Here is a 21,872-nt window from a genome sequence, read left to right as displayed (position 1 = left end):
CAAGAGAAGCCAAGGAGAGAGGCTGCGTGCCTGCGGCCCTTGCCCCCTTGCCTCGCCCTCGCGTCCCGGCTGGAAGAGGGGCTCCGCTTGCTCCGGGGGCCGGACCCGCCTGTGCCCTCCCACACCTCCCGCTCGCCCCTCGGCAGCTCCTGGGGTCGGGAAGACGTTCGGCCCCGTCTCCCTCGGGGCTCCCTACCTGCGTGTGGCGGCTCCCCGTGGCCTGCGAGCTCTCTAGCCGTGGCAGCCTGTCCCCACGGAGGGACGAGGCCTGGCTCCGTCCGCCCTGCGGCGCTGCCTCCGGCTGCTGGCGTCCCACCTGCGGGCAGGAGGAGGAGGAAGATGAGGAACGCGATGGAGGCGGCCGCCTTGGCGCAGCGGTCCCCACGGTGCCGGCAAGCCCGGCACCGAGGCAGCCCCGTGTGGCCCCGTCCCTCACCTGGCTCCTCTTCTGCAGGCTCGGCAGCCTGTCAGCGGGCTGGGAGCGGGCGTTCGCCTCCTCGTCCATGGGCATCTTCGGCGTCCTCTGCCGCAGACCTGCCATGGGCACCCAGGGGAGATGCTGCCTCCTGAAGGAGCTGCTCTCCTGGGAGTGGGAGCCCCAGGGCTCTCGCTCCTTATATACCCCCGAGGGGACCCGTGTCACAATGGCCTCTGGGCACGACGAGGTCCCCGCATCACAAAGCCCTGGTGGTCACTGTGGAGATGACCGGGACCGGGCCCAGACCCGGGCCTGGCTGTGCCAGCAAGTGTCCGGGCAGCACCGCAGGGAAGGGGTTCCTCTGGGCCCAGGGGAGGCCGTGCCTGGGCACCGGCTGCCCGGGTCCAGGCAGACATGGGCAGCATGGAACGAGGCTGGTGGGGTCCCCAGACGGGCAGGAGCTGGAGCGCCGGAGGCATTGGCAGAGGCCGTGGGCACGGGGGCTTTTTCTGATGCCTGCAGGTGCCCACAGGACAGGGAGGTTGGGGAGATGATGGTGCCAGACCCTTGACAGAGGTATCTGGGCAAGAAGCAATTTCTGTTAGCGTTTAAGGAGAGTAACTTCCTTGTGTCAGTGGTTCAAGCACTGCTAGAGGGGCCCAGGCAGACTGTGGGATCACCGTCTTTGCATTTACTCAGACTCTGCTGGGAGACGTCCCTATGTCTGGTCAAAGGGTTTTGTTAAACTGCATATGAAACGGGCAGTTTAGATCCCTCTTTCACGTGCCTCCTGATTTGAGACCCCTGCAGCACACCCTGTCACATCCTTTCCACCCAGGGCTGAGGAGGTTCTCTGCCTTTGCAGCCATGGACCCCAACCTAGGAAGTAGCTGGGCCCATGTGGACCAGGAGGGAAGCCCAGGCTGTGCTTGGCTCATGCTACACTACAGCTTCAGAGAGCTGGTTTCTAGCAAGATTAAGTTGTTCTCCCTTTGCTCCATTTTCACTCATAAGCTTCGCATGCCAGCTGTACACAGAATAGACAGGAGCACAAGGTGATTTCCCATCCCCAAAGATGAATCAAGAGCTCTGTCCATATTCCAGCTCAACTATATGTTCCAAACCCCAGGCCCACCTCCCTGTCCTTCCTCTGCTGCAGCTCTGGGGACATGAGGCCATCACTTGGGTCAGCTGTAAGAACCCCAGCGCTCAGTGGCTCGGAGGCTGCAGGATGGGTAGGGGAGCATTAAGCGGCATCACTTACTTCCCACTTCCAATTCTGCTTCTGGAAACTCTTGTCAGCTTCTCACTCGATTCCTCCAGTGCCTACATATGCAAGAGGAGCAGAAGCATCAGAATCTCTTGCACAGGACCACTGCCACTGGGGTCAGTGTTTTCCCCACAACAGGGTATGTTCCTCAAGAGAGATGAGAAATTTTCGTAGCAGCCAGGAGACAGTCAACTCCCTGGCTCCAGGGAGATGGCTCACCTAGCACAGCCCTCGGCAGCCTTTTATACTAGGAAGGACCATGACCTGCTACAGCACCAGCTGGGCTTTGGCACAGTGCAGCTGGGATTAAGACTGCCACTGAGGCAAGATCCCAGGCTCACCTCCCAACACATCCAATGGAAGCACAAGCTCCGAACCTGGATCGTGATTCCTGGGGTCCAAGCTCAGTCGTGATTCTCTAACGGATTCTCCTCCCTGCAGCAGCAATCCTGGACCCCTTCTCACATTTACACTTGCAGCTCATCCTGAAACAGAGCAAGGCTGGAGGCTGGCGTCCTCTCCCGTGTCAGTGTCCAGGCCCTGCAAGAATGTGAGCTGGACCTCTTAGTCTGTGGCACTCACCTTCCCTGCAGTCGACATATCAGTTTCTCAGGCTGAGGAACAGCTCCAGCCTAAGCAGAAACAGTCGCAGACCACAGGATGACCTTTCTGGTAATGCTGGAGCACTCCTTGTGGCAGGGCAAGCAGGGCAGCCTACAAATCCTCAACTGCACACCCTTCCCCTCACACGCCAAAGGGATCAACCTGTCTCCAAGTGCACAGTGAAATGCTATGTCTCCCTCCGACTCCCACCCTACTGTGAGCATTGCGGCCCGTTCCTGCATCCCTTTTACCTCGCACGGACAGCTGAGAGCTTAGTGTTAAGAGAAAGCACCCAAATTCCCACATGGTGGCTGTAGACCTGATAACATGCTCCTGACATCATCACACACCCTGGGTCCAGCATCACCGGTGACTGCTTCTCTCCACCCACTTCAGCCTGTACTCTCCAAACCTGCATTAGTGCACCTCCTCCACTGCTCTCATAATTTAGTCCCTTATCTCTTGCCTTAGCAACTCTTAAGCCTCTTATTCTTCCCATCCCTTCTACACCCCATCTTATACCAGTCACCAGGCTGGAGCATGCACCTGGCTTCAGATGCAAGATTACACAGGAGCCACTGCATCACACGCTATTTTCATCCCGTCTGGAGGTACTTTTCCTGCACAGGCAGCACTTGCTGCCAAGAGCACAGCTCTCCATGCAGCTAGCCAGCGGGACTGCAGCTCACCAGCTGGGAGGCGCTGCAAGAAAAGAGGTAGTTCTGCAGGCTTCTCTGTTGTTGATACAAGGGAAAAACTCACAACAGCAGGCAGTGTACTCCCCTTTCAAAACTAGCAACACACAGGCGCAGGAAGAAGGCATTTAACTTAGAACAATCTGATTTTATTGGTGCAAACATTAGAACTCTAGGTGACTGGAAATATTCACAAGTACTCAGAGGAAGTTGTCCGAGATGAAGGGATGCAAACAGCCAACGGCCCCCACTGCCTTACTCGCTCCTACTGCGATGTTCCCATTCTGGAGTTTACTCTTCGTGGATGTTGAAAAGCTTTGCTACTTCATTGAGATCATCATGCTCCTCCCCATCTTTGATGATCTGAAGGAAGGAAGAACGCACGCATTAAAACCTGCACATATTACAAACAACCAGTGCTGCAAGACTGTACATGGTCACCAGCCAATGTGATGAATTTCTTAACTCCTCTCTGCAGCTCTGCTGACGACAACTCACCAACTTAGGCAGTCCACGACATGACAACAGTACTTACTACAGCCAAATTTATATGGGAGTCTCAAACGTAGCATTATCTGCCTACAGGAATGGCTGGAGTTAAAACCAGCCTCCCTGTCCCTGTAGGATTTATTTCTGATGTCTGGGTTTCCCTTTACAGCTGGGGAGAATGAGTATCTTGAAAAAGTGATTCATCTCAACTCTGAGAAGATGGGCCAGTCTCTCTGCACTGACTTAGAGGAGCCAGTATAAGTGGCTTAAACTTGCAAACCTATCTTTTAGACAATGAGACTAAGAGGCCAAGGACCCTGTACACACTTGGCGCTCTCATTTAGAGGAAGGGTTGCTAAAAGAAGGAAGGAAAGGATCTCTCTTTCATGAGGATGGGAGAAGTAACAGGTTTAAACTGCATCATGAAAGTTTCAGATTAGATACCAGGAAACTTCCAACATTAAGAATAGTTCAATTTGGGACAGATCACCTGGGGATAGTGTGGAATCACTTTCATAGTTTAAACTACTGAAATTCTCCAAAGATATTAAAAAATAACCTAAGTATAGCTGATCTTACCTTGGAGGATGGAGACAGGCTATGGGGGATGGAGACAGACTAAGCACCTACGCAAGGCTGCTTCTAACCCTGACTTTTTGTGGCTGTGTATCTAGGATGATAGATGTTTAAGACTGTTTTAGACTCTTGTACATTAGACAAAGTAGCACAAAAATAGGACATTTCACTCTGATGCTCAGTCGCATGTGCCTGTACTTATTACAGACCTGAAATTTCAGCCATGTAAAGGCAAGGCTTGAAGCATAAATCTGATTCAAGTTGTTTCTGTAAGAACTTTGAACAAACATGCAAAAAAGCACAAGGACATCTCCCATAATTCACCCAAGACAGGGCTACCATGGGATATTGCACAGTTCTGCTCCAGACAGAACATCTGTATTTATTTATCCTCATTGTAAATTGGTAGATTGATTTTTCCACAAGAAAATCCCCAATCTAAGCAAGCCTCACTGTTCAGCATACTAGTCCTGTACTGACCTTTCGAGCAATAGGCATCCTGTTGAAGATGTTCCATAATACGATTCCTACCACAACTTTATCCCTGAGGTAGAAAATGACACCTTTGCCATAATCTTCTCCTTGCTTTGGAACTTGAGGCGTTGGTGAAAAGCTTGGAGAAATGTGAACTTCTGAGGCTTCTGCTTCTGTTTCACTCTCTGATCGAATACCTGTCCCTAATGCAAAGATATGAGATATCAAACATCCGGTGCAGAAAAAAGCAGCAGCTGTTTTCTGTGATGGTGAAAGCAGACTACACAGCAGGGTTCTGCAAGAGACTGAGGTGTTTTTCTTTAAGTTGCGTCCAGCAAAAGTTAAGTTTCAATAACACGAGAACGAAGCAATCCTAACATGAAGCACAACACTGAAAATTCCCAATTTCCATCACCAAATGCAAAGGACAGAGCAGTCTACTTCTTCCAGGCAGCATATACAAAATAAATACGCTTAGATCCACACAAGCTCTTTTGTGCAAAAACTGATCACTTTATTGCTATGGAGGAAATTAAGCTTCACTGGCAAAAAGTTTTAATTTTGGTAAATGAGTTACATGATGTCTTCTTGGAGGAACACTATGTTTTAATCACATTTTAATATCAAAACCAGCCTTTAAAGCTTTGTCTAGAAAAAGCAGCAGATTGATGTCTCCTAGTGCTCTACAGTGAGATCAGACTGATTCTGTGGCCACTACACAGAGCGAGACACAAAAACCTTCATGCACAGACAGCTCCCAAGCATAACTACAGCCCTACCTGATTGCTCCGTTGCACTTTTCGGTGTATCTTTTGCTGTTGCTTTAGCAAAGACTCCTACTGTTGGCAAACTACTGTCAACAAGGCCAATGGCTTCGTACCCCACATTAGGGCCTAGATCGCTCCTAGGAATGAAGGCGGGGGGGGGGGCATAATTTGTAGCATTAGTGAGACAAATACAAGGCAATTCCATCCAGCCCCAAATCCCTTAATGACAGCGTTGTGCAAGAGAGAGGTCATGGTACGCAGGCTGACTGACACACTTCAGTCTTCTCTGCATACGTTAGGGTGGAACAAGGAGTCAAGACACAGCAAATCTAAGGCCATCCACCTGTTTCAGAAGAAACCAGTTCAATGAACAAAAAATACTTAAGGCCTTCTCCCTTGAAGGAAGCTGGGTGGCTTCCACGAGCTGCACATATCTCAACCCTTTATAAAGTCACACATCTGACCTCAGCATTCAAATGTGAGCATTGGGACACGCTTAGTAGGTACTTGCAAAAATCTTCTATGTTGCTTGCTCAGTACAAATGTGACTAGGAGACAGAGATGGGGTAGAAGCAAGTGTTCCTCCAGGTCCTAATAAGACCATTTGGCCCACCTTCTGGCAATGCTGAGTTATAAGCACTACGCTGTGCAGCACAGACAATTATTTAGTGTGTATTTCAGAGAGAGCATTTAAAGAAGATTAAAGAGAAGAACACACTGCTGTAACACCTCCTTGAACTGGACACCTGCTGAATTTGAACTGGGGTGCTTATAGGAGACAAAGCAGCTGGGGTTTGGGGCCCAGTAGTACAATGTGTCAAAAGTGTTCCCAACTATGCTGCAGAAATAGATGCATCACAAAAAACAATTTGGATATCTCTGTATGTACATCACTACCTTCCTGGCCAGAATCCTCCAGCATGGACTGGGGTTACTGAAAGGAATACCAACAACATGCCAGTTAACATGAGTAGGCACCCAGCTGTGGGTAAGTCAGAGCTCAGGAGGTGACCTGAACACCCTGAAAAAAATGTAAGAGGAGTTCCTGCCATTTCCCAGCTTTTTAGCGCAGGAGAAGGAAGTCTCACTCAGTGAGGGCTGGCAAATCCTCAGAGTTAACAACTGTCAACAAAACACAAGACTGCAACTCACAGTCCCCCAATTGCCTGTGTCTGTGTCATGGCCAGAGTATCCTGAAAAAATACACACAATTGAAATGGGATTCTTCTGTGTCCTTGTTTAAAAGTGAAGTGAGAAACTTTTCTGAGTCCAGAGTCCATGCAGTATAGACCAAGTGTTCAGGGAAATGACAGCAAGCCATAAATAACTATTATTGAGGGGATTTCTCTAACAAAAGTAAAACTCTTTTCCCTGTATTTAAATTCCCACTAACTTTAACTTTCTGATCTTGAGCTAACAGGCTTTGGGATTTTTTTTTTGGGGGGGGGGGGGGTTGTTTTTTGTCTGTTTGGTTTGTTTTTAAAAGATCGTCAAAAAGATACAGCAGAACTGCTCTTTTTCCTCAATACCTCTCTCTGGAAAACAACAAACTTTCACATACACTCCTGGATGGAGCAATGCATTGCTACTAAAGCATCAATTCAGCTCAATTCAGCTGATCAGCAAAGGTGCAACACAACCGAAACCAACAGATTGTGCTGGGGAACTTCAGATAACTGTAACAGAAAAGCTGCTGCTAAGTTCAACCTGTAAACTAGCCTGCTCTGAGGAAAGGGGCTGGTCTTTATTGCTACTTGCTTTGCTGAATGGGACTCATTCAGGAAGAAACTGGGATCTGCAGGAAGGAAAAACATTTCAGAGAGGTCAGGGCAGAGCAGCAAATGCTCAAATGCCTTCCCATCACCTGAGCTTCTGGGAACAAGAAACTGTACAAGGTATTTGCTGAAGTAGTTTCACTACATCTGGGAAACAGAAGCCTTTACGAGATATATCTTGTCATAGCTCCTGCAACGTGGCCAAATAAGAAATACCAAAAGAAGAAATCAATGTTACCAGAACATGGACTGATGCCAGTAGGGTTTTGCAGCTCCTGTCATGTTTTCTCCAGCTAGTCTTCCACTCACAACAGCATGATCATGGTGCTCTACACGTCTCCTACCTAGTTTGATATCATAGAAGCAGGCAGCATCCCCTGCCTTAAAAAGAATCATTCAGTGAGAACTGAACATTGACGTCAAAAGCTTAAATTAATGCACAAACAAAAAAAGCACTGGGAAGCGAACAAAGTGAAACTATGACCTGAGTTCTTCTGACAAACCCCAAACACCACCACTTCCTCATACCACTCCCCAGGCTACCCAAGTCCCAATTTCTTGGCATTTTTTACCAATCTTCAGAAAAATAAGACAGCATCAGGTACGTTTTCCCAGAGGAATCAGTCTCAACTCCCACCAAAGGGACTCTTACGCAACAGAGTAATCCGTGCTATCTTTAGGTTACCCCAGCTCCTCTTGCACAGCATAAATATTCAAAAACTTGCACAGTCGTTACCACAGCAACAAAGTGTGCTGTGGTGCATGAACAGACTCCATGGCTGCCGACAGGATCTGCACTATGATTGGTCTCATCACTTGCTATTTTTTGCCCCATTCACCTAATAGAGGTACACCAGCCCCCATAACTGTGTATTCTGATTGCGTCAACATAACCAGCAGACAGAAAACTCCTCTGCACATACTCACCACCCAGATATTGGAGCGTGCCTGCAGCTCTGCATTCACCCTGAACCCTCCAAAGTCAGAGTCCACCTCCAGCCCAGCTGACTTTGCTAATTCCACATTAGGCTCCAGCCCTACTGCAGCCACAATATGATCAGTCTCCACCTGTTTGGGAATTCATAATTATTATCTTAATTCTCTCAATGCCCCTGCAAACTTTACCCTCTCCCTGCTTTTAAATTTACCTTTCGGCCATCTTTCAGTTTAATCATCAGCCGATTGCCACAGACAGAGACAGACTTGACCACAGCGTTAGGCATGACATTAACACCCTCTGGAAACAAACATAGGAAACATAACTGCTTGCTCACAGGTAGACAGATTTCACCTGAAGCAGGCATCTTTGATGCCAACAGATGCAGGCAGAGCAGGGGCCAGGTAAGGAACCGAGGGAGAAACCACCTTATCTTTGCTGCATGTGCCAGTACAGTTTTGAGTGAAGCATGAGGAGAAACAAACCCCGCGAAAAAATTTGAAAGAGCTACTGAAATGACAATCAGAAGTACACGTCTTGTATGATGACAAAGTCATATCCAAAAGAACTCCCCAAGACAGGTTTTCAGGCAGTAGGGACATTCAATTACCTATTGCTCTGTCACAGCCAGACCCAGAGGTCCAACAAGGCAGCTTCCATAAACAAAGTAACTCAGATCTGTGGGTTATCACGCCCTGCCATCTGCAGCACCAACTATATCCCTCCTCCCTCTATCCCCACTTCACTTACCAATGCACTGGAATATATTCTGCACTTAATATAGCAAATGGAAAACAGGTATCTTGGATCTTACCAACTTTATCAGCTACACACTACAGCAGCTGGCCTTACAAAGGTATATGCATAAGGCATAGGGCTACACAACCCTTCTCTCAAAGTGACTCTAGGATGACTGCATTAGGCTGTAAGAAGTAAAATTATTCAAGGCTAGAGCAATTCAGAAAAGAACAGGCAATTATTGTAAGACAACTTTGGTTCCAGATTACAGAGGCCGTTAAAGTAACTCGCAGGTACGGCAGCAGGGATCATTCTGTGCAGGAACAGCCAGAGGGAAAATCTCACTGGCATCAGCATGCATATTTGCTTGGCTTTCCCAGAGGAACTGCTAAGAAGCCACGGCAGCTCTGTGTTACCCAAGCTGCCTGAACTGCAACTTGTTCTGTTCTGCACCTGGGCCACCCTGCAAGGGACCAAGTCTTCCTGAGGCTCCACTGACAAAACAAGGAGAGAGCTCTATTTCACAAGAAAGAGCTACACAACAGCCACTGGCCTGAACACCACAGCTCTGCCACTTGCAGAGGAAGAACAACGAAGTGCAGCTTCACCTCTTCTGACTTTCTCTGTGGTCCAGTTGCTCAGATATTCAGGCAAGACTTTGCCCATATTGCCATTCTCTGGAAACAGCTGAATCACCTCCAGGCCTCTGGTTCGTGCTGAAAGGAAAGCAAAGAGCAGGCTTCTTACAACCCATGGATAAAGAGCAGCAGCACAGACTTCAGGACACAAGCATATGCTTTACTTTACGCAAGGAGCTTGACAGGATTTTCCAGAACCAGGAGTTCTGGCTCCCAGGTTTTCCACAGGAGTCACAAAGTGACTGACCACTGTTTCACATACACCTGCAAACTCTAGGATAACAGACAGCAGACTTCTAAGTAAAATGCTTAGTATTTTGGAGAAAACTTCCTTTAATAGAAAAACTACCATAAAGACACTGCTCAAAAAGCTGCACGCACTTGACAGTAAGAATCCAGCTGTTCACAGCCTCTTTGAAATAATAGTTTTAGGGTGGCTTTTAGCATTGAGAGAGCAAATATAACTTTTTACAGGGTGGAATGACTTTACAACATGCACTGGCCTGCAGAGCTTCCAGGAAGCCCAACTTACAAAAATCTTTTTGGTCAGGGGCTGGTTGACAGCTAGCGAGAAAGAAAATGGAAAACCAGGTCAGGCCGTATAGCCAACAAAGTACATGCACATTAAGGTTATTTCAGGCAAGCCACAAGTCTGTGCAAAAACAAAGCCGTCAGAGAATGAAAAAGAAGTTTATAATGTCAAGCTGCTTACATTCAATGTCTATCACTTCTGTCAAGGTGCACACTGAAGACAAGCTGCCTGCAGAAGCACACTTACCTCTTCTTCCCAGAGCACAGGCCAGCTCACTGCCAAGAAAACCACCACCAATAATTGTGATGGACTTGACTTCTCTTGAAATCTTCTCCAGACTTTTGAAGTCCTCAATCTGTAAGAAGATTTATTCTCATCTCAAATAGCCTCAAACAGGAATGGCAGCAGAAGATATTTTTCTCCAGTTTCTCCCTTTGAAATAAGAGCAACTCTCTCCCCAACTTAGAAAGGGAAACAGGTTTCCCCTTCCTCCTGTTTGTCTATTGCACAGAAAAAACTCTCTGGCTTCCTCATGTTTGCCTGGACAGGGAAAAGCTTGCACAATCTCAGATTCCTGCACTTTCCCCTAACTTTGAAGAGCAATTACAATAAAGCTTCTAGACACAAATGCACTACAGCACATACAGTACTATAAGGATGCCACAGCTCACGTCATCCATCTTTCCCCTCCCACAGTTGAGCAGAGCAGACCTTAGGGGAAGTCCAGCACAGAGCAGAAAGTTCCCACATGGCTTCTTATTCCTGATTCATTCCCTGAACTAGACTAAGGAGAAGGTTGCATGCCTGTTCTAAATCCCATGTTTTCAAGAAAAGTGGAGCTTGTCAACAAAAACCAGCTCTACAGCAAAAAACAGAAGACCACTGACCAACTTCCATGTCTTTTATTCACTTTGTCCCAAGGCACAGGATGAAGGTGAAGTGCCACAAAGAAGGCATAGATATCAGTTTATTAGTTCATCAGAAGACAGTCTAAGCCGACCCAAGAGCTACCATGAACACTCAACTTCATATTCAGCTAAAATTTCAGAGCATGAGAGCAGTCTCTGTCCTGTCTCAGACCAAAGGCCAACCTCTCGCCTGTGTGCTGCAGAACTGTGGCACACACTTATTCGAGAGGGGTGTCAGGCTGGAGTACTAAGCTAGCTTCCTGTGTCTACTCACAGTCCTGAAGCCACACACTGCTTACAGTCCAAACTGACTTGCAGAGCTTACATTGCTCATGTTTTTAAAAGGCCTGGAAGGTGCAGCAAAGTCATACAGGAAGGAAACTAAAAAAAAAAAAAAACCCAACCCAAAAACCCAAAACAAAACAGAAAACCCAAACAAACAAAAAACCCAATCAAAAGAAAATTTAAAACCCCACACATTATTACAGCTCTCAGGCCTCAGGCAAGCAGATGAGTGGTCTAGTAGACTCTACCCTGTTTACCTGCCTGGGGAAAAAGGAATAAATAGTAAATGGACTCCTGGTTACCAGCTGAGGGAAGCAGCTGCCATGGTAAGGCTGTCCTGGATCCAAACCAGAAGAGTTAAAAAGCTGAAAATAGTGGTAGTGACTCTGTTTTTTTCAACCTCACTCCAGGACTAGCAGCACTTGGAGATTACCTTTCGGAACAGTGTCAGCCTTTGTTGTACATCTTTTCCTGCTCTTTCAATGGCGGGTAGGTTCCTTGGGGAACCACCTGAGAACAAGGGCAGGGAGAGAGAGAGAGAGAAAGAGAGACTAATGAGCCAGTGACATGGCCACAGTCTATCCAGACAACGCAAAGCTATCTTTAATCTGGACTGTGCTTTCCAGACTGTTACAATATGCTCTATTCCCTGTTGCTGTCTGGGTTTTTAACATGAATGACCTTCTGTGTGGGCAGTAGGTGACCTAGCAGTCACCCAGGGGAAGAAGATCTAATGCAATCTATACACCTCGCTCCACTGACTGAAGACAGCCATTTCCACTTTAACCACAGATGGCTGTAGGGTTAGATGCTGGAGCAGTGCTCTGCCCAAGCAAGAGCTGGTTGTTCTGCTTGCTACTGCTACAGGCAGGATTTGAAGAGGCTGGCCTGTATAGGAGTTCCTTTACTGAGCTGCTAGGGCAGTCACCTTTTCCTCCTTCCCTGCTGATTTTCACAGGGCAAAACCTTGAACATCCCAAAGAAGCTGGCTGACACGACGCAAGTGAAAAACCCAGTGGCATGGGTGCCTGTATGGCTGTCCTTCACGTGACTGCTCTGCCAAGTGTTTGACACATACTGCAGAAACTTCCTTATCAGATAAATGCCACTGAAATAAAAAGCCTGGCACAAGACAAAGAACAAAGAGAAAAAACTCAACAGCTTACCAGTGGCAATTAGACATTTGTCATAGGATATCTGGGTACCATCACTGAGTTTCACTATGTTGCCTCTAACATCCATATGCACAACCTGCAAAATTAAACAAGCAGGAGAGCTCAAGTTTCCATGCACTGTAGGCTATTCAAGTTAAACTGCACAGACTATTGATCAGAGAAGCAAACTTGGATGTAATATTCTCCCACCTTCAAGTTTAGGGGGGTGGGAGGGGGGAAGGGAGAAGACTGAAAGTAGGAATTGAGACAACTTCTTTGGCAGCCATCATAGATCAGGCTGATCTTCCCAGGATCTGAGTCTAAGAAATGGACTCAGACACCTAGTGTAGCTCAGCAGTAAGAGGAGTCACTGAAATCTTATTTTAGCAACATATAAAAAAAACTGAGGAAGCAAATATATTAGAAGCCTCACCATAAACTTCTCCACCTTCCTGCTGCCTCTGCACAACACTCTTCCTCCCATTATAACCCACTACTCAGATGACTCTACTCTCCTTACCTCACCCTCTGATCAACATATAGCCATTTTGTCACACCCTGTCTCTAAGATCTACATATTCTTGTCCCATGTCCAAACTCTGGGTTTATCCTTCCCTCAGCTCACTACTATTCTTCATAGCTTCTCCTGTTTTCAGACTTCACTCATGCTGTCCTTAAGATTAGCATAGTCCCTGCATCATCGTACACACTTTTCCCAAACTTGTACACATTCTCTGCCTCACCCAACCCTCCACACCACCATCTACAGTTGTTTAGTTTCAGCTTAGAGCACAAGCTCTGCTTGGGAAGAACTGTATGATGCTAGAACAAGAGCTAGTGCTGTACCTACCTTCTTGCCACAGAGAACTGCTACTCCACCATTTTCTACAAGAGGTAGATCACGAACAGGCACATAGAATGATGGCGGCTGGAAATATATACTGAAAAAAGCTCCATTATCAAATGGGTTCCGCTTTCTCTGTGATACCAACTATTCAGCAATTACCAATGATACAAAGACAACTCTATGCATCCATAACAAGCTCCAGAATTCTTATTTATCTATTTTTAAGAATTAGGGTCTTCACACTGTTGAAGTTCAAGGGTTTAGATCAGTAAGGCTTTATCACAAAAGTCACAAGAATCAAATGAGAGCCAGGGTCCTTGAACCTCTGCTCTAAACTGTGAAGCTACACCCTCACCTTTACTATTAACTTATTTCACAGGATTTCTGCCAGTGGTGGTGTATGTCTAAGAGAATCACAGCAAAATTCAAGAGGTATTAAGTACCGAGCTAACCCTCATGTGTGAAGCAGCACTCCTCTTGACAACTGCCAGCACTGCCACACCTTTCAATCTGCTCCTTAGCACTCGACTGACTTGCTTGTAACATCTCGGCATCTCTGGGAAGCCGCACTCCATGAGTCTGCAGCCGACATCCTGGAGTCTCATTGACTCCACAGGGCAGTCAGTCAGCTACTCCAGTGCAAAACAACACACAAGCTCTGCACACAGCATGCAATGCTCTGTCCCTTCTTCCATCAGCCTAGTGACAACGCACACAGACACACGCACCCCAGGACCCTCTTCATAGCAGACACAAACACAGAACTCTACCCAGTGATTTGTCCACACAGCACTCTGGGGTCCTTCAGAGTTCTGCAGTGGCGCTCTCACAAGAACAGTTTAATCACTGTCAGCTTTTCATTAAACACTCTCCTTTGCCCTTGTGTCCTGGTTTCAGCTGCAATAGAGTTAATTGTTTTCCTAGCAGTTGGTATAGTGTTATGGTTTGGGTTCAGTTTGAGAAGAATGTTGATAATACACTGATGTTTTCAGTTGTTGCTAAGTAGTGTTTAGACTAAGTTAAGGATTTTTCAGCTTCTCATGCCCAGCCAGCAAGAAGGCTGGAGGGGCACAAGAAGTTGGCAGGGGACACAGCCAGGGAAGCTGGCCCAAACTGGCCAAAGGGATATTCCATACCATGGGACATCACGTCTAGTATATAAACTGGGGGGAGGTGGCCTGGGGGGAGGATCACCACGCGGGAACTAACTGGATATCAGTCAGCAGGTGGTGAGCATTGTGCATCACTTGTATATTCCAATTCTTTTATTATCATTATTGTCATTTTATTCTTGTTATCACTATTAGTTTCTTCCCTTCTGTTCTATTATACTGTTCTTATCTCAACCCACAAGTTTTACTTCCCCCCCCATCCCACTGGGTGTGGGGGGAGTGAGTGAGAGGCTGCATGGTGCTTAGTTACTGGCTGGGGTTAAACCACGACACCTTGCTACCCGTAAGTGACACATACCTTCTCTCCTTGCCATTCCACTGTTTGAATCGCAGAGTCTCTGTCACATTTGGATCATCTGAAAACCAGAGTTCTTTGGAAAGAGGTGGACGCATATAGGGCAGGGCAGGATCTTCAGACACAATCAGCACCTTTAATTGGTCATTAAACATATCAGCTGCACCGATGCCAGGCAAATGCCAACACACACTACAGAGGCTCTGAAGCAAGCACAGTATTCAATCATCCCCACAAGTCTCATCTAGAACAGGGCATCCCTTACCCGGGCACCAGGGTCACGAGCCCGAATGGATCTGGCAGCAGCAAAAGCAGCAGTTCCTCCACCGATCAGCAGGAAAGGAACATGAGATGGGACCTCAGGGCGAGCTCCCGGAGCTGCAGGTGACAGATTGGACAGCTTACTGCAAACACAGCAGGGAAGATGGCCCAGCCCCAACGAATAGAGTATGTCACCAGATGCCTTTCACATAGAGACTTCCTTTGGCAAATTGCCCTTCAAATACCTTCTCCTCCCCTTCCCTTCCACCCCAATATACTTCCCAAGAACAATGCTGCTGCTTCACTCAAAGCTGGCTCCCTGCATAAATCAAACTGTCAGATTTCAGCAAATTATTTTTTTTAAGCTAGATCTGCATAGCTGAGCTCAATGGCAACCTTAGAGTTTTAGAATAGGCCAGCAGCACAGCTTTTATCACATGGCTTTAGCTCCTCTATTACAGACCTGCTTTTCTCTGGTTTAAGATGTTAAGAACAGGAATGATCTACATAACGAGCTTGAAATACCACTATTTGGACAGGCTGTTAACAGGTTTCAAGCCTTACTCTGAACAGGTGCTACTTGTCCAGTAGACTCTCAAAGAGCTTAATTTTATAAATTGATCTATTTAAGAACGCTGCTTACATTTGCACAGCTGGGTGAAGTGGTTGCGAAGTCAAAGACCCACAAAGTTAATTTCCAGCATTAAATACGCAATTTCAGAAGCTTCATATAAGATCAGGACATTCTCTGTACAGTAGATTCAGGATGGCAAAACCATGCTCTGGCCAAACAACACACTAGAGATCCAAGTGACAGTCTGCCGAGTTAGCAAGAGGGACGTACCCAAAAGATTATTCAAAACACCAGAAGAGATATGGCCTGGGCATCATTCAAATCAGAAAACAATTTTCAAAATTATTTGGAAAATACGAACGGCAAATTGTTTGATCTAGCTACACGTCTTCTTTATGAACACAAATTAACCTGTGAGCAAGACCAAAACTCTGGACTGGTCATTCAGTGAACAGTTTATAAGAAAAGTAAAGTTCCCTAAAATACCAAGGCATATTTTTCTGTAATTGTATTCTGAAAGGAGACCAACTTTTGAGTTCCTACCAGAACGCACTTCTTCCCACATGCAGGTCCTGTTTCTAAGCAACATGCAGTTAAACCATATGTAGGAATAAAACAGTCAGTTAAATATTACTATCAAGACTCACCTGCTGTGCCCTGAGAAGCAGCATCTGTATCTGAAAGAGAAGACACCAGCTCAATTCAGTGAAGCACAGGCTATCAAGGATACTGCAGTTAGGAAGCTGTTCAGTTCAGGGCTGACTCAAGGAGACCATAGGATTAACAGGCTCTCCACTACAAAGGGACAGAGTCTCCAGAAATGTAGACTTTCTAATACCTCTGTTTTCAGCATTTAGGCTCTCGCTCTGTCCTGCAGCCTCAACCCTGATAAATGTGTTTTATCCTCTTCCTCAAAACAAAGCAATCAGTTTTCTGTCCTGTCTGCAAGATATTCTTTCTGTTGGTTTCCTAGTAAAGTGATGCAACACACCCTATCTTCTATGAACTAAAGCCACTGTTATTACAAAATATATCATCCTTTCGCTCAGTAGTTCAGACACTGCAGTTTGAGGTCTCATAAATTAAGAGAGACCTTCAACGAGCAACCTGTGGTCCACATACAGCCTGCAAGGCATCATCAAGAGCCTCACTAATTGTTCCGATTTCTCCCTCTACACGTGGCCCAAGCACAATACTTCTCGCATGCCGAGCCCACTATGTACAGGACAGGCACGTGGCACAGCACAGAGGATTCTGTGCTGGCAGACCACATTATCCCTTTGGAATCACCGTGTCTTTGCCAGACTGCGTAAGTGTAAAAGCCAAAAGCAGGGCTAACTCTTTTCTCCTTTTATTACAGAAGGCATAAACAGCAGAAAGGAGCCCCGAGAGACAACCTAATTTATCCTCATGATTATCTGCAAAACAGAGCCTTGTTCTGGGTCATGGAAAGCTAGCACCATCTTCTACGCTAGGAAGACATGGGAATTCATAAACAACGGAATGCACTGAGAAGTGACAATGCTGTGAAAGCTCAGCTTATGCTAATCTGTGATTTCAGAAGGGCTCTGTTCCATTTGTTTTAGAGGTCTCAAGTCAGCAGCTTATGAAAAACAGACCCAAACCTAGAACTAGCAGGCTAGTACCCACCAGAAGGAGACAATTCTTTTTCTTGAGATCGCGTAGTTATCGTTGTGACACGGCTGGTGAAACGCTCTTTGTTTTCTTTCAATGTTCTGTATACCTGGAGACAGACAAGGAGGTATTTACCTTGTATATCTTTCAGCATCAAGGCACCATTCTGCTTCTACCCCCCGACAGGCTTTTGTCTACCCTGTTTGCTCAGAAAAGCCATCTGCTTTCAATTAAAGCACACGAATCAAAATATACCTCACTAAAAAAGTGCCCATAAAGGTATGTATATATAGCTACAAGAGGAATGCACTCAGAAAACGATCTGCTCCACACACAATGTGATGAATCTCAGTTGTCTGGTTGCTTTCCATAAGCAAGCAATCAACCTTTCTGCAGATGTTTGGCCTTTGGGCTGCAGACCTGTTTCAAGAGGAACCAGATACAACAAAGCAAATGTAGTCAAACAGACCCCAAGGCTATCTGCAAGCTAGGCCATGGCACACAGCACAACACAAGACTGCAGAAAAGGAAGACAAATTCAAGGCAAAAAGCAACTCCCAGCTTCAAAAGCCAAGAGCAGCTGGACAGAACAAGCCAACAACCTTACTGGCTTTCTTTAGGCCAGATGTTACAGGCACAAGGTTAGCAGTGGTAACATCGCTGATGTTAGCAGTGCTCTTCAGACACAAGAGCGTGGCTGTTCTAGGTAACAGCCTTCAGCGGGAAGACGTTCTTGTGTTTGAATGCTGACCTTCTGTTTATTTGTCTGTTAAACTCAGGATACAGTATTGAGTATAGCCTGCATGTTCTAGGGATACAATTTAGTGGTACAGACAAGGAGGGAACATCACTTAAGACATCATGTTAACTTCCAAGAAAAAATTGGTAATGTAGAGAAGCAGAAGACAATGAGACTGCTGGAAGCAGGTCACAATATGACATTTCCCCCACAGTTAACAAATTAGAGGGAAGCAAACAATTTTTTTAAGGCAAAACCTAGCCTTGCTAATAATCCATATCACATGTGCACGACATTAGCTTTCATTTTGCATTGCTCATAAAAGAGAAAAAAACTATGAAGACAGTCTGAAACACAACCATCTATCCAATTACTGTATTTTGAATTGTGAAAGAATATTAAAACTAGAACATTTCCAGCAAGAAATAAAAGCCTCCTAAATGTGAAGGCATGACAGCTGCAGCTGATGCCAAACCACTTACTGTTTGTTAGCTAACCAAGTGTTATGACATCCAAACTATGAACAAAAGTTAATTCCTTTGGGGAATTGGAATCTCTTTTACTCCCTAGACATTTTGCATTTTACCAATCTCCACAATTAGGTGTTTTATAACACAGCAAATAGTCTCAAACAAGAACTGAGGAATTTAATGACAGGCAGACAAAAGCATATCCAGGGAACTGAAACAATGTCAAAAATAGCAGAAAACAAGAACTCGTCAGTGTTGAAAAGAATTAAGATAAAGATATTTTAAAAGCCTTTTGCTTAAACATATAAAAGTCAAGATTAACAAAACTACCTCTGCTTTTGCAAGCAGAACCATGAAGTTTTTAAGCAAGTCTGAAGGGCAGCATACAGCAAATTAAATCTGATCCCTGAGGAGAAAAATGACTATTATATACAAGCAAAATATCAAATCAGGTCTTCAGGATAAATTTCTCCAAAGGGACAATGCCAAATTCTTTCTAGTCAGAAACATAGCTGTGTACTTTGCCAGCTAACAGAGTGGTATTTCAGTGCTCTTCTCTGAAGAAATCATGAAGTTAAACAAGTTTTCTTTTCTTTCCTCTAGCATACTTATATTTAGTTATTTCCTTTTTTTGCATGCCAACATTACTGATATCAGAATAGATGCATTAATTAATTTGCGCCTTTCCGATGGTTACAAATCAAAGATGGCCAGTTTGGGGTTTAGATTTATTTAATGTGGAAAAGTTAATATTGAGGCAATTTTCCCCACTAAGAACTACACTGAGAGTATCAAATCTGTAAACTTAAATTATTTGACAATGTCCCTTGAAATTAAATATCTGAGGCCAGGGAGCACAAAGACAGTTTAGTTAAAGTAAATGGCTAACTTGGTATGATACACAGAAAGGTACCCTCCCTCCACCCTCTCACCCAATTAAAACACATTTATTTAAGCATCTTACATAATAAGCTCCTGTCCCAGTGACTGTTCCTCCTACAATTAAGTATAACAATAGGTTGCTGCCAGCTTTGCCAGGAACACCTGAAGACGTCAGTGATCTAGAAGGGCATCTTAGATGATGACATTGCAAAACTGTAGGTGAGGACAGGCAATGAAAGAGAAGAGAGGGAAAGAGCCAAATATTAAGAAGGACTCTTGATTAAACAGATCTTGGGAAAAGCAGAATGTGCTTTGTAATTTCAGTTACCTTGTTTGCCAAAAAAAGTATAGCAGGGCACAGTAAAGAATATTTAAAGGGAATAGGAAAAGACTTCTCCTCCGTGCACTGTTTTGAATTTTTTTTTATTTCTCAGGAGCCTTCTGCATGTCAAGTTTCATTAGGAGAAAATCAGGACTCGGAACTTTCAAGGACTATGATCCTCTAAGAGAAAGAATTTTGAAACAAAACTTAGGACCCATCCGCTCCTAGGTAATGCTGCTGGGATTCAGCTGTCTGGGAATGTGATTTACTCTCTAAGTCAGGCTGAAAAGCTTTATCCTTTTGAATCTTTTGAGTAGGAGATAAATGTATGCTCGCCAATTTGGGGTTGATCTGGTATACTTACACAAGCTAAACACTGACGTTCTGAATTGAGATTTGGCAAAGAATGGTTTACTTTGGTATTAAAAGCATATGCCATCCAACTCTCCCTGAACTATATGCTACTATCACATACAAGACAACAGACAGAGCTGTGGTTGGTCATAGTATGTAAAAAGCAGAGTGCTTTTATAGTAAAAAAACCTAAAAGGTAACTGAAATTACAGTTAAAAAAAATAATTATCATAAGTAGTTAATTTCCAGCCAGCTCAGTTAGCTCCCCTTGAAGTTTTCTGAAGGAGGAAATAGCTACAGAGATAAAAAGCTAAGTAAAGTTAGCTGAAATACAGCAAATGCTTGACAGGAGAGATGTATTGCAGCTTCTTTCCGTGAACTACCTTTCTACTTACATAGGCACCCGCTCCTAATGTTGATAAGCCCACAATAAGGACAAAAACAGAACTATCGCCTTTGCCCCCAGGCACACCAGAGCTAGCCACTTGTCTGCTCATCTGCAGTTTTATGGGAACATTCCAGCGCTGCAACAAGTTGCCTGAGGAATACAATTTATTAGAGAAAAACACAAAAAGACTGTCAATACAAAGTTATGTGTTTAAATTTAGAGATCAAGTAATTTCTGAAACCAAGTAAACAAGCTACTTGTTTGAAAAGCCCAGTACCACATCTGAGTGACTGCAGTGAATTATTCTCTGCCACAACAAACAGCTCCAGGCAGTTGTGGATACCAAAACCATCTGTTAAGATCAAAGGGTAACTGAACAAATTAATAGCAGGAACATCTACTAGGAAGCTAGAAAGACTATCTTCAGCTGCAGGAGCCTTCAAGCCACATACTGCTGGGAGAGTACATCAGAGATGCACGTGTTTGCTGCGCGTTTGCTGTTCTTACGCCCTTCTCCAGGCCTCTCCTGTCCGAGGCAGGCATCGGTCTAAAGATGTGTCTTGCTCCACCACATGGGAGCAGAGGTTAACGTAACCTCGTTAGGACAAGCAGCAGGCATGGTTATACCAGCAAAAAATCCCTTTGCCAACACAGCTTATTCCACTGAGGCAAACTACCAGCAGAAAGAGGCTTCTGCTGACAAAAAGGGCATCCCAAATGAAAAGGAGTAGCAAGGCTCACCAGTCCAGACCAATGCACCTACCAGCACACAAGCAAGACAAAGAGCCCAGCTAGCTGAACAGCTATATAACATTTTATTTTACTGTAGTTTAACCGCAGACTCCCGCCTGTCCCAATTAGGTCTCTAAACGGTGCAACCGCGGCGATGGCTCCGAGCGCTGTGCGTTTATAACGCAGCCGGCCAGCTGAAGCTTGCAGAAGTGGTTGGGCTTTTCTGCCGAACGGATTCCCCCCTGACGCAGAAAACACCCTCCTCCTCCGCTCAGGCGGCATGCAGGCTGCTATACCCCTTTGATCTCTTTGCCTAAAGGCACGCTGTTGCGATGCAAACCCGCAGCAACATCGCACGCATCCAAATGGATAAAAAATACGCTAAACAGCTCCACCTAACTTAGAGTTTCCCAAAACACACAAGTTTTCCCTCCCGTTCCCGGGAGCCGAGCATCTGCACTTCCACCCCCCAGCACCCCGGTCCATTCCGCCACCACGCCATTTTCCACCCCCAAACCTCCTCCGACGGGGCTGCCGGCGGAGCCGAGCACTCCGCCCTTCCGCTGCACCGAGCGCAGACCGGTGCCCGGCGCCGACTTCGCCGCCAAAAGCGGCGTTTTGTCAAATTACCTCCTAATTCAGCAGCCGCCCAACGCCGCCGCCGGAACGGCGCTCCGGATGCCCTCTGCCCGGCTAACGGGAACCGAGAGCCCCCGAGCAAGCTGCAGCTTTAGAAAAACGCGGTTCCCGACCGCGACCGGTTCCCCCGGGCAGCGGCCCAGCGGGGAGGGAGAGAGCGCCGTGCCGTGCCGGGCCGCCGCTCCGCGGGAAAGGACGCCCGGACCCGCGTATGGGGAAGAAGCCAGCGGCAGGGACGACGCCCGCCACCCTCACCCAGACCCGGACCCGCCGCCGCCCCACGCGAGACGCCCCGATCCGGGC

General features: G+C 46.1%; 2 protein-coding genes across 2 annotated transcripts in view; one reads left to right on the top strand and one right to left on the bottom strand.

The window, feature by feature from the left end:
• Window positions 1-3,118: 3,118 nt before the first annotated feature.
• On the bottom strand, window positions 3,119-21,840 carry AIFM1 (apoptosis-inducing factor, mitochondrion-associated, 1). Its single transcript, XM_010569127.1, has 16 exons — window positions 20,206-21,840; window positions 17,059-17,152; window positions 16,056-16,085; window positions 14,839-14,951; window positions 14,577-14,707; window positions 13,110-13,200; window positions 12,272-12,356; window positions 11,539-11,615; window positions 10,159-10,267; window positions 9,351-9,458; window positions 8,216-8,304; window positions 7,995-8,135; window positions 7,306-7,448; window positions 5,305-5,429; window positions 4,532-4,728; window positions 3,119-3,349 (listed from the first exon to the last, which is right to left on the bottom strand). Exons 1-16 carry the CDS (start codon window positions 20,305-20,307, stop codon window positions 3,278-3,280), a joined length of 1,707 nt encoding a protein of 568 aa, XP_010567429.1. The 5' UTR covers window positions 20,308-21,840; the 3' UTR covers window positions 3,119-3,277.
• The window catches only part of MARS2 (methionyl-tRNA synthetase 2, mitochondrial), a 5,769-nt gene continuing 4,712 nt past the window's right edge, over window positions 20,816-21,872 (top strand). The window contains exons 1-2 of the mRNA XM_010569163.1: window positions 20,816-20,925; window positions 21,404-21,851. Of these exons, the coding sequence (XP_010567465.1) occupies window positions 20,816-20,925; window positions 21,404-21,851 (558 nt within the window). The remainder of the gene's footprint in view (window positions 20,926-21,403; window positions 21,852-21,872) is intronic.

The sequence above is a fragment of the Haliaeetus leucocephalus genome, unplaced genomic scaffold, assembly GCF_000737465.1.
Source record: "Haliaeetus leucocephalus isolate CR32 unplaced genomic scaffold, Haliaeetus_leucocephalus-4.0 Scaffold262, whole genome shotgun sequence".
Classification (NCBI taxonomy): domain Eukaryota; kingdom Metazoa; phylum Chordata; class Aves; order Accipitriformes; family Accipitridae; genus Haliaeetus; species Haliaeetus leucocephalus.
Note: the sequence above shows the minus strand (reverse complement) of the source record. Positions and strands in the feature narration are given on the sequence as shown.